Source organism: Lynx canadensis, chromosome B3 (assembly GCF_007474595.2).
Source record: "Lynx canadensis isolate LIC74 chromosome B3, mLynCan4.pri.v2, whole genome shotgun sequence".
Classification (NCBI taxonomy): domain Eukaryota; kingdom Metazoa; phylum Chordata; class Mammalia; order Carnivora; family Felidae; genus Lynx; species Lynx canadensis.
The window spans coordinates 134,189,758-134,207,511 of record NC_044308.2 but is presented as its reverse complement, the minus strand read 5'-3'; the positions used below and the strand labels follow the sequence as shown (position 1 = coordinate 134,207,511).

The following is a 17,754-nucleotide window of genomic DNA, read 5'->3' as shown; positions in this document are numbered from 1 at the left end:
CAGGTTTGAGTGGTTTTCCCATCTCCTCAGGGCCATAAAACTCCTCTGGAGGAGGGATTTGGGGTGGGCTTTATTTGGTTCTCCCTTCTGGAAGTAGATCTGCTCTGAAGAGGAATTAATGATAGTTTTATTTCCCAGAAGTTGCTGCTTTTAATCAGAGAAGGGAAGGCTTTTTTTTCTGCATCTGTTGAATCTTAAATGTCTACAGCTTAACGATGATCTCTATACCACAGTGGCATATCTTGGGGTACACTTTCTGACCCCCTTCAACGCCACGATCCAAGTAGAGTTGTAAGGTGACCCAGGCATCCACGCTTTTAAAAGGTAGGGTGCCATGACAGTTGTAAGCATGGGCGTTGGAATCGGTCTATTTGAGCAATAGCTCTATAATAAACTTCCCCATGCCATTTATTATAGAAGCTTGGACAAATTATTTAATCTTCTAAACCTCATGCTCAACATCTATAAAATGGGCATATGAGGCAGGGAGAGGCAGAGCAAAGACACATCGATGGTTGCCACTCCTTTCAGTTCTCTTCTGTGCTAATGGATGTGTCCCTGTCTTAATCAAAATCCAAGTAACAGGAAACACAAAAAATTGTAACATCGTCTAGTAATATAAATGGTAAAATTCTTATGATTTGTTCATGCTTAATCTATTTCTAGAAAACCACCACTGTCTCTGTGAGCACCCTAAAAAATAACAAACCAGGATTAAAACCAAAATTTCCACTTTTCGTATTTCCTTCATCATTTTCATCTCCTGTGGGAATGGTATTCCATCCGCGAAGCCATTTTCTGTATGCTTATGGTGATCAGGTGAGTACACATGACATTTCACGCTCTAGGGTAGGTGTAAATCATTCTCTTGTTCTATGCTGAGTGGTTATACGTCAAGTAAAAAACAGCATCGTTCTGATGATCAGGGAGATAGAAGGCCCAATGAAGAGAAAATGAGAGCAGAGGAATTAGGAGAGTGAATACAAACAAATCCTTTGCAAAGTTTTACTGAAAAGTAGAGCAGTAAAATGCAGCAATGGTAGCAGGAGGAAGGGAGGTCAAGAGAAGAGGGAGAGGGGCACCTGGGTGGCTCAGTTGGTTAAGCGTCCAACTTCCACTCAGGTCATGATGTCACGGTTTGTAGGTTCGACCCCCACCCCCCGCCCCCAACCCGTCAGGCTCTATGCTGACAGCTCTGAGGCTGGAGCCTGCTTCAGATTCTTTGTCTCCCTCCCTCCGCCCCTCCCCTACTTGTGCTCTGTCTCTCTCTCAAAAATAAACATTAAAAAAAATTTAAAAAGAGAGAGAAGAGGAAGAGACAGAAGGAATTAGGCTATGCGGATGGGAATTATTCAGTAGAGAGGGAAAGACTGGTGATGCGGGTGAGAGAGGGAAAAGTTGCTGGAGCGACATGTCTAAATACAGTACCAGGAAGAAGGGAGGGCTTTTGGATTCCAGAGCCGGTAAGTGGGTAGATGTGGTAATGGAAGGGGGTGGAAATTTATCTTTTATTTTCTCCACAAAAACCAAAGTTATTGTTTGAGCATGAGGGTGGAGGAGCATTGGGGGTTTGAGGAAAGAGACAACAGAGAGAGATAGTTGCCTACGAGAGCGGGAGAGTGGATTGATGGATGAGAGAAGGCAGTACAGTTGCTTGGGCTTTGTGCTCATGGATTCCAAGTGCGACCAGTTCAGCATTATTGTACATTCTTCTCTGTGGTCAGTTGTGGGGGTCCACACACATCGGAGAAGACAGAGAGTTGTATTTAAACACAGTTGGAGTTTTATCAGGAGGTGATTAGGAAGTAAAAGAGTGTACAGAAGGAAATGCAGTGAGACAAAAAAAAAATTAAGAAATCAAAGGCATGAGTAATAAAATGTAAACAAACTATTTACTTGCAGAAGATCTGATTGCCTATGTAGAAAACTTAAAAGGTACATACACATTATTAAAAAGAGGAAAAGAGTTAAACAGTGGAAGGGAAAGTCAGTTTCATTTCTGCTCATGATCAGCAAATTTGAAAGCATAATTTTTTAAAGTTTATTTATTTTGAAAGAGAGAGAGAGTGAGCATGAGCAGGGAAGGACAGAGACAGAGAGAGAGAGAGAGAGAGAGAGAGAGAGGGAATCCCAAGCAGGCTCCACACTGTTAGCACAGAGGTAGACGCAGGGCTCAAACTCACAAACCATGAGATCATGACCTGAGCCGAAATCCAGAGTTGGATGCTTAACTGCACTGAGCCACCCAGGCACCCCTGAAAGCATAATTTTTAAGACCTTATTTACAACAGCAAAAACAAAACAAAGCAAAACTACACACACACAAATTTTAAAGTATGTAGGAATAAATCTAAGAAAAGATTTCTGAGACTTATATGTAGAAAATTATAAGCTTTATTGAAGGACGTTTAAAACTTTAAGAAGAAACAGATAAAAACATACTTGTAAATAGGAAAACTTATAATATCATTTCTTCCTTAAATTAATCTGTAGATCTAATACAACTTTAGTTAAAATCTCAAGGCTTGTTGTGGAGTTTAAGTTAATTCTAAAGCATGTATAGTGTATGTCAACTCTACCTCAGTATAAAAAATGTTTTTTAAATAAAGCCCCCCAAAAAAGTATATATGGAAAAACGAAAGACCAAGAATAACCAAGACACTTCTTTTTTTGTTGTTTTTTGAGTTTATTTATTTATTTTGAGAGCAAGAGAGAGCCCAAGCAAGGGAAGGGTGGCGGGGGGGGGGGGGGGTGGGGAGGGGCATGCGGGGTGGGAGAGAGAGAGAAAATCCCAAGCAGGCTCTGCACTGTCAGGACAGAGCCTGAAGTGGGACTTGATCCCATGAACCATGAAATCATGAGCCCAAATCAAGAGTCAAACACTTAACCAACTGAGCCACCCAGGCACCCAAGATGCATCCAAAAAAGAATAAAGATGAGGGATTTGTACTACCAGATATTAACAGTTTTTAAGAAGTTTTCATAATTAGAATGTGTTTTGACCCAGGAACAGACCAACTGACCAATGGAATGAAATAGAAAGCAAATAGACCCATTCATATCTAGAATGTTGATCGAGGCCAAAAATAGCATCACAGCTGAGGGGAAAATAAAAGATTGCTTAAAATAGGGTGGGAAGCATTGGTTACATATGGAAAATGTTGCCACAGACATCAAGTCCAACTCCTGATGGATTAATAATTTAAATATAAAAACTTTTACAGGAAAATATAAGTAAATGCCTTTCTGACATCAGGATAGGGAAAGCATCTTAAAACAAGACATAAAAAACAGTGACCATTAAAAAAGACAGCATCACTTCCATTAAAAAGAATTCTGGTTCTGCAAGATGGCAGATTTAGAATCTTTGGGCCCTTGTTCTCCCATAGACACAGTGAGTTAGCTACAAAATACAGATCAGAGTACCTTTGCAAGAACTCTAGAGACCAGTTGATTAGCTACAGCACCCAGACCAACATAAAACCCAAAAAGGGATTCTAACAAAAGGGGTAGGAAAATTTGCCCATCTGTGCCCCACCCCCAACCACCTTAGCATGGCACAACCAGGAGGAAACCTCCCACACAAGGGAGCTTCCCTTGGGATAAAAACAAAAGAGTGGGCCTTGCATCCAACATTCTGGCTTGTCTGAGGGAGGCTCAAGGGACTGGTTTCAGTCTTGCCTAACCCAGAGCACTGATGGAACTGGCAGAATTTTTTGGAAACTGCTGTAAAGGAGGTGGAGTAGCATTGCCAAGATGGCGGAGCAGGAAGCATCAGACATCCCTTTCCCCCCAGAGACACCAATATAACAATATACAGACCACAATACCTTTGAAAGAACTCCAGAATCCATTTGAGAAGCTACAGCATCCAGACCAACCGAAAGCCCGAGAGATTCCAACAAAAGGGATAGGAAGACTTAACAGCATTTTCCATATCCATCCATGACTCTCCTTCTATTTGACTTAATGCAGCACCACTTGGAGGAAGCCTCCCCCTCCGGGAATCCTCCCTCAGGATGGAAACAAAATAATTAACTGTGTGTCCAACATTCTGGCCAGACTGGGGAATCTGTGTCACCTAACTCAGAGCACTGATGGAACTGGCAGCCTTGTTTGGAAACTGTTGAAAACAGATATGACCTCTGCAGCACTTTAAAGCTGCAGTTCTACAGGCACATGCCAGGAGCAGCAAGAGCTTATGGGTGTCTGGAAGGAGAGGGATAAACTGCTTAGGCAACTTGAAACAACTAAAAACACAGCACAAGCCAGAGAAAACACATCCTTGGAAGAGATTGCAGAAGTCCTAGAGCCTCTAGCTGGTCTAATTGGTAAAGGTCTGCATGAAGCCAGTCCATAAACAGTGAGAGAAGTGGTTGTGTAATCAAATGCCCAAGTCTCAAAACAATAGCATCACAAGGCATGCAAAGAAACAGGGAAACATGGCCCAATCAAAGGAACAGAATAAAACCCCAGGAAATGACCGTAAAAGAAATGCAGACTTATGAGCTGCCTGACAAAGAATTTTAAACAACTGTCATAAAGATGTTCAACGAACTAGAAGTGAGCACGGCTAGACAACTAAAAGAAATAAAGAAAATAATGAACTAATGGAGAATATAAAAAATAGATAGGAACTATAAAAAAGGTCAAACAGAAGTTCTAGAGCTGCAACATACAATAACTGAGCTGAAATACTCACTAGAGGAGTGGACGTTAGACTTACTATTTGAAATCATCAAGTCAGAGAAGCAAAAAGCAAAAAAGAATGAAGAAAAGTGAAGAGAGTCTCAGAGACTTACAAGGACTATCAAACAGACCTATCTATGCACTATGGGAATTACAGAAGGAGAAGAAAGAGAGGAAGAACTTATTTAAAGAAGTAATGACTGGAATTTTCCAAAGCTGAGGAAAGAAATGGATGTACAAATTAAAGAAGCTTAAAGAATTCCAATCGGGATGAATCCAAAAAGACCAACACTGAGACATAATCGAAATGTCAAAAGTCAACAAAGAATCTTGAAAGCAATGAGAAAAAAGTGGCTCATTATATACATTGGAACTTCCGTAAGATTATCAGTGGATTTCTCAGCAGAATCCTTGCAAGCCAGAAGTGAGTGGGATAATACATTCAAAGTGCTGAGAGAAAAAAAATGTCAATCAAGAATACTACATTTGGCAAACTGTCATTCAAAATTGAAGGAGAAATTAAGATTTTCCAGGAAAACTAAAGATGAGGGAGTTCATTACAACTAGACCTGTCAGGAAGGAAGGAAGGAAGGAAGGAAGGAAGGAAGGAAGGAAGGAAGGAAGGAAGGAAAAGAAATTACTGAAGAGCCTCCTTCAAGGTGAAAATAGAGGATGCTAGATAACATCAAGAAGTCACATGAAAATTTAAAAGTTTTCCAATAATGTAAATACATGGACAAATTTAGTACTTGCACTGTAATTTTGGTGCATAAATTCACTTTTAATTCTCGTATAGAATTTAAATGAGAAAATCATTTTTTAAAATTATAATCCTATGTTAATAAATATATAAAAAGATGTAATTTGTGACATCATTGACATAAAGTGGGAAGGCAGTGCTATGTAAGTGGAGCTTTTGCCCACAATGAAGTTAAGTTTTTATCAGATTTAAAAGAATGCTATAACTTTAAGATGTTTTATTGCAATGGTTACCACAAAGAAAAAAATGTATAGGATATATGCACAAGAAAATAAGGGAATCAAAGAATGTCACTACAGATAATCAGTGAAATGCTAAAGAAAGCAGTAAGAGAGGAAAAGAGGAACAGAAGCTACAAGACGCACAAAAACACAAACCAAATGGCAATAGTAAGTCCTTCCGTATCAGTAATTACTTTAGGTGTAAATGGATTAAATTCCCCAGTCAAAAGACAAACATAAGCTGAATCTATAAAAACAAAAAACATTAAGAAAAACTCTCAGGATGCAACCATGTTCTGTCTACAAGAAAATCACTTTAGATCTAAGCACACCCATAACCTGAAGGTAAAAGGATTGAAAAAAAATATTCCATCAAATAGTTACCAAAAGAGAGCAAGTTTGGCTATACTAATACCATACAAAATAAACTGTTAGTCAAAAAGTGTTGGAAGAGACAAAGAAGGACATTATATAAGAATAAAAGTTCAATTCACCAAGAAGATCTGACAATTATAAATATTTATGCCCCAAGCCATCAGAGCTCCTAAATATAATGAAGCAAACTTTAAAAGAATTGAAGGGAGAAACAGCAATGTAACAGTAGGAGCCTTCAATACCCCGCTTTCAATAATGGATAGAAAAACCAGACAGAAGATAAGTAAGAACACAGAAGACTTGAACCACACTGTAGACCAATTAGACCTAACAGACATAATCAGATGACTCCACCTGACAACAGCAGAATATAAATGCTTCTCAAAAGACACAGAGAATTCTTTAGGACAGAACATAAGCAAGGCCACAAAAAAGTCTCAACACATTTAAAGTGATTGAAATTATACAGTGTTTTTTTCTGATCATAATGGAACAAAACCAGAAATCTATAGTAGAAAGAAAACTGGAAAATCCACAAGTATATGGGAATTAAAACAACACGTTTTTAAACAACCAGTGAGTCATAGATGTCGTCGGAAGGAAAATTAGAAAATATCTTAAGAAAATTAAAATGAAGGAGCGCCTGGGTGGTGGTTAAGCATCCGACTTCAGCTCAGGTCATGACCTTTTGGTTCGTGAGTTCAAGCCCCACGTCGGGCTCTGTGCTGACAGCTCAGAGACTGGAGCCTCCTTCAGATTCTGTCTGTCTGTCTGTCTCTCTCTCTCTCTCTGCCTCTCTCTCACTAGAACTCTCTCTCTCTCTCAAAAAAAAAACATCTTTAAAAATGTTAAAATGAAAATGAAAACAAAACACACCAAATTTATGGGACGCCCCAATAGCAATACTAACAGGAAAGATTATAGCTACAAACACACACATTAATAAGGAAGAAAAATCTCAAATCAACAACCTGACTTTACATCTTAGGGAACTATAAAAAAGAACAAATCAAACCCAAAGTCAATAGATGGAAGGAAATAATAAAAATTAGAACAGAGATAAAGGCAATAGAGAATACAAAAATAATAGGAAAAATCAACAAAACTAAGAGTTGGTTCTTTGAAAGTTGAAAGGCCAACAAAATTGATCAACCCTTAGCTATATTAACTAAGAAAAAAAAGAGAGGAGTCTGGGAAGGGATAGAGGAGACCACAATTATCTAAGATAAGGTATAAAAGGAAAATTATTTGGACGGTGGTCAAAGAGACTTCAGCTGCATTTACAACATGTTAAATTTAAGAAAAGCCTATTTTCAGGTATAACTTGTCATTAAAATTCATTTTTAAGAAGAACTTTAAAAACCTGAAATCTTCATGTGAATAAGACTTAGGCTATTAAAAAAGGTACCAGGCAGGATTCATCCAATACAGGATCTGATTTATCTTCAAGCAACCCGTAACTGAAAGATGAGGGGATAGAGACACTCACGTGCTATGGTGGAGTATACGTGAGGATTTACCAAGGTCCCAGGACACCCTCTTGCAAGTGTCCGGGGCCTCTTCCACACAAAACATGTTCACATCCAGATCGGCTGGATGCCTGGAACATGAAAGTCTCGTGTCAGTATGAGGTGAGCTCGCTCCTTCCTATCCAAGTACACCCAACATTTCATCCTTTTAGAATCAAAGGGACCCCACTTGGGAGATGACGGGATACCTTCATTCTCTTACACATTCACCATGCACACTGTGTAGACCTGTGACTCGGCCACATACACTGTCATCCAGGCCCTAGGAAAGAACCAGAGCGTTGATGAAGTGGGTAAGGAGTCTGTACGTATGTGCGTGCATGCGTGCGTGCGATGGTTGCATGGGAACATGGGGAAGGCCATGCTGTAGGACTCTGCTTACCTAGGAAGATAAGGCTGATAGGCGAATGCTGACGGTCAGATGGCAGCCTCTTCAGTGAGCTCTTATCTTTTTATTTCCTTAGGTATGGTTTTCGATCGACGGCGGCAACACTTTCGAATTTTTAGCGGACTTTCATGATGATATCATAAAGAACACTTACCATAGTTTTTATACTTCAGATATTACTTTTGTTTCCCAAAGTGGAAATGTTTACTTGACGAAAGCAGGTGAGGAATTCACTTTAATTGGCGTAAGCACTACACGTGAGTCAGGGATTAGAAGATACCTGAAAAAATTCTGCCATTTTAATCAACTAATCTTAAGGTCTCAACCCTGTTAGGGGTGACGGATTTTTTAAAAATATTTTTATTGTGGCAAAAGACACATAACATGAAGTTGACCGTGTTGCTCACTTTTAAAGTGTACAGTTTGATGGTATTAAGTACATTCAAAACGATCAGCCATCAGCATCGTCCATCTCCAGAACTCTTTCCATCTTATAAAACTAACACTCTGTATCCCTTAAAAAATAAATCCTAATTTCCCCCTGCCCCCAGCCCAGCAACTCCCATTCTGCTTTCTGTGTCTATGGTTTTGACTACTCTGGGCCCCTCATATAAGTGGAATCTTCCAGTGTTTGCCCTTTTGTGACTGGCTTATTTCGCTTAGTATAATGTCTTCAAGATTCATCCGTGTTGTAGCAGGTGTCAGAATTTTCTTCATTTGTCAGGCTAAAGAACATTCCACTGTATGTATATACCACATTTTGCCTATCTATTCATTCCATCAAGGGACCTTTGTGTTGCTTCCATGTTTTAGCTATTTTGAATAGCACTGCTATGAGCATAGGTATACAAATACCTCTTTGAAACCCTGCTTTCAATTCTTTTGGGTGTCCGCCCAGAAGTGGACTTGCTGAATCATATGGTAATTCTATTTTTAAGTTTTTGAGAAACTGCAGTTCTCTTTTCCATAGTAGCTATGCCATTTTACATTCCCACTGCCAGCATAAGAGAGTTCTAATTCCTCTGCATCCTTGTCAACACTTGTTATTTTCTGTTGTTGTTGTTGTTGTTGTTGATAGTGGTCATTCTAATGGGTGTAAGGTAGTATCTCATAGTTTTAATTTGCATTTTCCTAATGATTGATCATCTTTTCTTGTTCTTATTGGCCATTTATGTATCTTCTTGGGAGAAATTTCTATTAAAGTCCTTTGCCAATTTATTAATCAGATTACTTGTTTTTTATTGCTGAGTTGTAGAAGTTCTCCATATATTCTGGATATTAATCCCTTATGAAACATTTGGAAACATTTTTTCCCATTCTGTGGGTTGCCCTTAGTCTCTTTGGTTATGTTAATTCCTAAGGATTTTATTCTTTTTTTATGATATTATAAATGGAATTTTTTTCCTAATTCCCTTTTCTGATTATTCATTGTTAGTATATTGAAATACAGCTGATTTTTATGTGTTGATTTTATATTGTGCTACTTTGCTGAATTTGTTTATTGATTTTATATTGTGCTACTTTGCTGAATTTGTTTATTATAACTTTTTTTTGTAGAATTGTTGGGGGTTCAACATATAGGATCATATCACTGTGAACAGAGATCATTTTACTTCTTCCTTTGTCATTTAGATGCTTTGTATTTTTTTTTTTTTTCTGGCCTAATTGTTCTGGCTAGAACTTCTAGTACTGTGTTGAATAGAAGTGGTGAAAGCAGACATTCTTGTCTCATTCCTGATCTTAGAAGAAGAGCTTTCAGTCTTCCACTATTGAGTATAATGCTCACTGTGGATTTCTCATAAATGGCTTTTATTATATTGAGATAATCTTTTATTCCTAGTCTAAGTGTTTTTATCATGAAAAGATTGGAACACAGATCCCAATATTTGGAGGACAGGGATCTTTTTGCCCACCCTGGCTCCTATAAACTGCCCCAGGAATATGTGCACAGCTGCCTGCCAGGTGGCTTGAGTAGAGGATGGGTAAATACTGCCAAAGGCTGACATTAACCATAATTTACCATCCAAGCCTTACTCCGGAAGTTGCAAGCCTTCAATAGACTCCAGAATTCCAAAGTAATTACATCAGATATACTCTGCCAGTGCAATTGTTGTCGGCAGACAGATTCCTGGGACTTCCTACTCTACAGTCTTCCCAGAATCCTCCAGGGGGTGATAGAGTTTTAGGATCTACTAAAGTAGGACCCTATGAACAGCCCTAAAGAGGGGGACCCTGGAACATCATGCTAAGCTCTCATTTACAATTTCTGTGATATTTTGCTTTCTCAATAGACAATAATATACTCCCACTTACTGAGCTACATTTGTGCTTAGCACAGATGCTTAGCGTTTAACATTCACAGCGTCCCAGCTGACGTAGGTAATGTTAGCCTACTTTTTCAAATTGATGCAACTCAAATCACATGATTTGTAAGAGGTGGCATTGTATAAATGGTATATGACTCTCAATCTACTTTAATTTTGTGATTTTGTTGACCAAGCTCACATAGCTCCTCTCAGTTTATTGTGCAGCAAAAGGAACAGTTATGGACAGATGCCCAATCTTTTCCAAATCAGTTGAATTTTGTTAACCAGTCTTGGAGCCTAGAATGATAAAGGAACATGGTTCTCTGTTCAGGTCTACATCTCTATGATCTGCATTCTCATTTTATTTTGTTATTCAATTACTAGGTCTTTGAGATCTTGTTTTGTTGAATCTATTAACTTGTTAAGGTCTTTTGATGCAAAATATGGGGGATATTTTACCTTATCTTGAGACAGGCTTCGTCTCAACTGGATTCTTTATATCTTTTAAATGCTATAGTACCTTCCTTCTCCGCGTTTTCATTCCTCTTCCCCTCTGCTCTTCCCCACCTTCCTCTTTTCCCCTTTTCCCTCACTATGTCTTCTCCTCCTTCTATCTCCGATCCTCCTTTATTTCTCTCTAATTCATCACAAAAGTGTGTAGCACCGGTCAGATCTTCTATTTGCTCTAAGATAATGTAGGTGAGTTATTCTTGAAACCTGTTTGCTTCACCTCATCAAGGTAGCACTTGAACTTGTTCTGCTAGGACAGTGCCTTGGAAGGTGGTAAACCTGGCTACACTCAAGAGGGTTTGATTTTTTCCTTTGAGAACCATCTTATCCATTGTCAACTTCTCTCTTGTTAGGAGAATATTCCTGAGAGTCCTCAGGATTTTGTTGATTTATCTTCCTTCTCTCAGTATTACTTAAAAGGGCTGGGTGTAGAGTGGTGTGACCTGTTACATCAGAATTTTCTTGCTTCCCTTAGCACTTTCTTTTGTATGTTTTGACATATCGTTCTTTTCCCTATTTTGATTGTTGCTGGTGGTTTTGTTTTTGTCTGTTACTTATTTTTGTGGCAAAATATACCTAGCACAAAATTCAGCATTTTAACCGTGTTAAATGAGCCATGTTCATCAATGAACTGACATCAAGTACATTCACGTCGTTGGGCACCACCAACACCATCCATCTCCCGCCAGATCTTTTCCATCTTCCCGAACTAAAATCCTGTACCCACTAAACAATAACTCCCCATTTTTCCTTCCCCCGAGCCTCAGGCCACTACCTTTGTCCCTGTGAATTTGACTACTCTAGGGACCTCAGATAAGTGGAATCATATACTTTTTGTCCTTTTGTGACTGGCTTATTTCTCTTATCTTCAGGTCTTTTTTTTTTTTAATATTTGTTTATTTTTGAATGAGAGAGAGAGCGCACGCACACAAGCGAGGGAGGGGCGGAGAGAGGGAAGACAGAGGATCCAGAGCAGGCTGTGCGCTGACAGAAGCAAGACTGATGTGGGGCTCGAACTTACAAACCCAGAGATCCTGACCTGAGCCGGAGCTGGGCAGTCAACCAACTGAGCCACGCAGGCACCCCCATGTCTTGAGGTTTTTACTCCTGTTCTAGCAGGTTATTAGTACTTTACTCCTCTTTATGATCGAATAATATTCCATTTTATGGATATGGCACATTTTGTTTATTGGGACATTTGAGTTGATGGACATTTGATGTTTAAACACTTTTTAGCTCTTATGAATCACGCTTTTATGAACATTTATGTTCAAATTTTTGTGTAGAAACATGCTTTCAGTTCCCTTGGGTACGTGTGTAGGAGTCTAACAGCTGGGTCATACGGTAACTCTGTGTTTACAGTTTGAGGAGATGCCAAACTCTGTACTGTTTCACATTCCCACCAGCAATGCGTGAGATTTATTTTTCCACACCCACACCAACACTTATTATTTATTGTCTGTCTTCTTTATTTTAATTACTTGAGTGAGAAAATGTATCTCATTGTGGTTTTGATTTGCGTTTCACTAATGACTAATGATGTTAAGCAGCTTTCCATGCTTTTGGTGGCCATTTGTACGTCTTTGGAGAAATGTCTGATCAAATCCTTTACCCATCTTAAAGTTGGGTTAATTGTCTTTTTATTGTTGAGTTGTAAGAGAACTTTATATATTTTGGATATTTGTCCCTTAACAGATACATGATTTGGATGCGTTTTCTCTCATTCTGGGTTATCTTTTTGACTTGTTGATGGTGCCTTTTGATTCACAAACATTTTTAATTTTGATGAAGTTCAATTCGTCTATTTTTCCTTTTGTTGTTTGCACTTTAGGTGTGATCTCTAAGGAAACAACCATTGCCTAATCCGAGGTCATAAAGATTTACTCCCATGTTTTCTTTAAAGGGGATTATAGTTTTCATACATACGTCTTGGTCCATTTTGTTAGGTGTTCATAAGACGATGAAGCTATCCATTGAATAAAAAATAAAACTGAAAATCAATCAATAACTTCATAGGCAAGGAGATTTGCCTTCAGAAATACAGTCTTCCCAAACAGTGCTCCAGTGGCACTTCTGTAGATTATTGGGTAAATTTGGAATTGGGGCTAAACTTAGAGATAACTGATCAGGTCTAACCACAGTGAGAAAAACATTGATTATTCCCGAGATAAGAGTGAGGCTGGATTCATTGTTGTTGTTTGTTTTTAACAAGTCAGCATTCTTTACTGTTTAGTTTCCAACCAGTTTCTTCTGGTCTCTGATACGATGTTAAGCAATAAGCCTTCTGAAGCTTTCTGCTATAACTTCAAAAAGCAAGGTTTCTTTGACCTCAGTATTGTGTCCTCAATGCACACCACCAGAATTCAGTGTCACCTTCATAGAATCTCCTTATTGGTTCTTCCTTACTCAACGATGAGGAGAGACCACAGAATTCTGATTCTGTTTCTCCAGGACTACACCACTGCGTTTATGTATTCTATATCCAATTTTTTTCCAGCTCATTTTTGAACTTTTATTCAATTTCTGTTGGTATCAGGTTAATCTTCTTGGTGTATTTGCTGCTATATTCGTTGAGACAGCAGTTGTGACATAGCATTTCAGAATCTAATGATCAGCCATCACAGGATTATGAAATAAATGAAAATGGCTATGAGTAATATTAGGAGGGGTTGGAAAGCAGAGTGAGATGTGGAATACTTCCAGTATTCCAGAAAGCTCCCTCACGCTACTTTCCCATCAGTATACCTTTAAGGGTTGCCATTATTCTGACTTCTAATACCATAGATTAGTTTTATCTGATTTTGAACTTCACATAAATACAATTATGCATATATATTTTTTTCTCAGTCAACATTATGACTGTGATATTCCTCCACACTGATGCAGCAATTTGTTCTTTTTCACCGCTGTGTAGTCTTCCACTGTCCTAATACCATATCTCTTCCACTTCTAGTAGGTATTTGAATTGTTTCCATTGGGTGCTGATTATAAATAGAGAAGCCATGAACATTTTTGTATTAGTCTTTTTCTGGACAGAGCTTTCGTTTCTGTTTGGCATATACCTAGGAATAGAATTGCTGTACCATAAAGTGTATGTTTATTTGGCTTTTTGTGGAAAAAAATGTTAAGTACTATCAATGTTTCTCCAAAGTAATTGCATCAATCTATTATCCCATGAGCAACATGGAGGAATTCTCATTGCTCCTCCTCCTCTCCAGCACTCAGGTTGTTAGTCTTTTAAACAGGAAGCCATTGTGATCAGTATGTAACCATATCTGCTGAAGATTTGCTTTGCATGAGTAATAATGTTTAGCACATTTTCGTATGTTCATTGACCAATTTTTATATATTTTTGGTAAGTTATCTCAAGCCTCTTTGTAATCTAGTTTTATTGGAATGACCTTTTTGATTGATTGCTCTGAATTTTTAATGTATTATGGACATGAGTCTTCTTTTAGAAATATGACTTACAAACATCTTTTTCCAACCAATGGCTTATCTTTTCTCTTCTCTTTTTTCTTATTTTATTTTGTGTTTTTTTAATGTTTACTTATTTTTGAGACAGAGCAGGAGTGGGAGAGACACAGAATCCGAAGCAGGCTCCAGGCTCTGAGCTGTCAGCACAGAGTCCGACACGGGGCTCAAACCCACGAACTGCGAGATCGTGACCTGAGCCGAAGTCGGACACTTAACCAACTGAACCACCCAGGCGCCCCTCTGTTCTCTTTATGGTGTCCTGTGAGGGGCAAAATTATTGGTTTTTAAAAGTTCAGCTTATCGGGACACCTGGGTGGCTCAGTCAGTTAAGCATCCAACTGTGGCACAGGTCATGATCTCACGGTTCGTAAGTTCGAGCCCCATGTCGGGCTCTGTGCTGACAGCTCGGAGCCTGGAGCCCGCTTCGGATTCTGTGTCTCCCTCTCTCTCTGTCCTTCCCCCGCTCACGCTCTGTCTCTCTCAAAAATAAAATAAACATGAAAAAAAATTTTTTTTAAGTTCAGCTTATCCATCTTTTCTTGTATGGCAAGTACTTGTTCTTATATCCTGTTTGAGAAATCTTTGCCTATCCCAAAGTTATGAAGATCCTTTCCTGTTTCCTTCTAGCAGATTGTTCTAGGTTGGTTGTATAGGTCTACGTGACATTTCTGTTTTCGTGTGCAGTATGAAGTGAGGTTCTTTTCTCCCCATAAAGCTGTCAGGTTTTCTACTATGGCCTTGAGCTGAATACTCAAGGTCATGAGTTGTCATTGTTGTTTGTAAGCTCTTTGGTATATCCATAAAGTCGTACCACCCTACCGTCTTTGGGAAAATCTTTGAAAAAATCTTTGTAGTTGTCATCGTTGTTAGGTACAGCAACCGCATTTGATCATTTAAAGTGCAGCCGTCCACAGACACGCCATCCCCTGCCACTACAGTAATACTTTGAGTAACTGTGATGCCATTGCTTGCTGTGGATTGCCAGCGTCACGATAACTACCAGGCATAGAGGTCATCTGTGCATTCCTTGAATATGTGAGCGACTCCGTCCCAGAATCCAGCCTGGATATTCTATTTTCCATGGACATTTCTAGTAAAAATACTGTGCCACTTCTAGTCCTGACAGCAAATATAATTCCACTCGAGTGTTTCACCTGAAGAGCCTTTATAAGGAGACGATTTTCAGAGCAGTGGACAGAGCTAAAGGAACCAACAATGACACTGAAGTACCCAGAGATTAGCAATGGGAGAAAACCATTACAGTCCTCGGATTTAAGAGGCAATGCAAATAGGGGCGCCTGTTAAGCATCCGACTCTTGATTTCAACTCAGGTCATAAGATTGAGCCCCACAATGGGCTCTGCACTGACACCGGGGAACCTGCTTGGGATTCTCTCTCTCCCTCTCTCTCTGCCCCTCCCCGACCTGCGTGTGTGTGTGCACACTCGCTGTCTCTCTCTCTCTCTCTCTCTCAAAATAAACAAACATTTTGGGGCACCTGGATGGCTCAGTCGGTGAAGCATCCGACTTCGACTCAGGTCATGATCTCACAGCTGGTGAGTTTGAGCCCCATGTCAGGCTACACGCTGACAGCTCAGAGCCTGGAGCCTGCTTCGGATTCTGTGTCTCCCACTCTCTCTGCCCCTCCCCCACTCACGCTATTTCTCTCTCTCTCTCAAAAATAAATAAACATTTAAATAAATAAACATTTTAAAACAGAGGTAATGCAAATAAATAGATGATAGATAGACAGATAGATAGTAGATAGGTAATAGCATCACCCAAGCCCAGTCAAAGCTGGGATGGAAGAGGGGCTGTCCTATAAGAGGAATAGTGTTGGAGGCTCAAAGCTACTGCCAGAACTGTATCACTAAAGTAGGGAGAAAGGCAGGGAAAAACTACCTAGACTTTTCTCTCCTTCCCTTGTTCTTCTCTCCTGCTAGTGCCAAACCCAATCAGAAGCCTTCTGGAAACAGAGCACAAGTATTGCAGTTCGTAGAGGTCAGCCTTCCAGTGTAGCAAACAGGGAAGAGGAAGTCTAAGGATGTATCTGGAGGAAAAGGCAAACAGAGAATCAACAGCGCATATTATGAAATAAAGATTGAAATAGGCTAAATAAGATTACTTTGCAAGCAGTAAAAATAACACCTAAGAAAATGGAACTAAATTGTCAATATAAATGATGAACTATGACAAAGTATAGATAGAAACTAAAGAAACATGTCTTGGGAATGCAAGCTGGTGCAGCCACTCTGGAAAACAGTATGGAGGTTCCTCAGGAAACTAAAAATAGAACTACCCTACGACCCAGCAATTGCACTACTAGGCATTTATCCGTGGGATACAGATGTGCTGTTTCGAAGGGACACATGCACCCCCATGTTTATAGCAGCACTATCGACAATAGCCAAAGCATGGAAAGAGCCCAAATGTCCATCGATGGATGAATGGATAAAGGAGATGTGGTATATATACAACGGAGTATTACTCGGCAATCAAAAAGAAAGAAGTCTTGCCATTTGCAACTACGTGGAGGGAGCTGGTGGGTATTATGATAAATGAAATTAGTCAGAGAAAGACAAAAATCATACGACCTCACTCACGTGAGGACTTTAAGAGACAAAACAGATGCACATAAGGGAAAGGAAACAAAAATACTATAAAAACAGGGAGGGGGACAAAACAGAAAAGACTCAAAAATATGGAGAACAAACTGAGGGTTACTGGAGGGGTTGTGGGAGGAGGGATGGGCTAAATGGGGAAGGGGCACTAAGGAATCTACTCCTGAAATCATTGTTGCACTAGATGCTAACTCATTTGGATGTAAATTTTAAAAAATAAAATAAATAAATAAATAAAATAAAAAAAATAAAGAAACATGTCTACATGGAATAAAAAAAAAATAAGTGGAAAGAATCTAAAATGATAAATACAGATGCTTGAGAAACAAAGTTGTAGGAATTTCCAGTGAAGAACGGAGGCGGTGTCTCTGTTTCTCTATCTCTACAGTTCCTGGCACGTCCCCTCCGATACGAGTGGACAGATGGGTGAATGAATAAATACTGAAAATAGAAAACAATACAGGAAACCAAAAGTGACAATAAGATTTTTTTAACTAAAAGCAAAACACTTCTGAATTATTTGAAATAGAAAATGTAAATCAACTTTAAAGGCACAGAAAAATCAAGTCAGCCTTGGATTTTTTTCTGCTGCCACGATGAAAGGCACATATTCTTCTACAGAACTTTCAGAGAAAAATAATATTACCTAAGAATTTGGGGCCAACTAACTTCACCAGTAATTCACATGCAAAGCCAACAGAAGAATGTTGTAAAAGCTATATTGAGTCAAAGCTGGGGTTCATTGATCATAAGATGACTTTGTTCTGTTACCACAAAGAAAAACTTCCAATTAAACCTTAACACCCTGTTTTAACAGTGTTCCTGAGTGATGCTTGGATTACTGTGACATTATTGCCTTACTTGGTATGTGATAGGGTA

General features: G+C 39.1%; 1 protein-coding gene across 1 annotated transcript in view; it reads left to right on the top strand.

The window, feature by feature from the left end:
- Window positions 1-17,754, top strand: part of CATSPERB (cation channel sperm associated auxiliary subunit beta) — a 104,816-nt gene that overhangs the window by 38,954 nt on the left and 48,108 nt on the right. Inside the window, exons 13-14 of the mRNA XM_032593495.1 lie at window positions 667-819; window positions 8,039-8,183. Of these exons, the coding sequence (XP_032449386.1) occupies window positions 667-819; window positions 8,039-8,183 (298 nt within the window). The remainder of the gene's footprint in view (window positions 1-666; window positions 820-8,038; window positions 8,184-17,754) is intronic.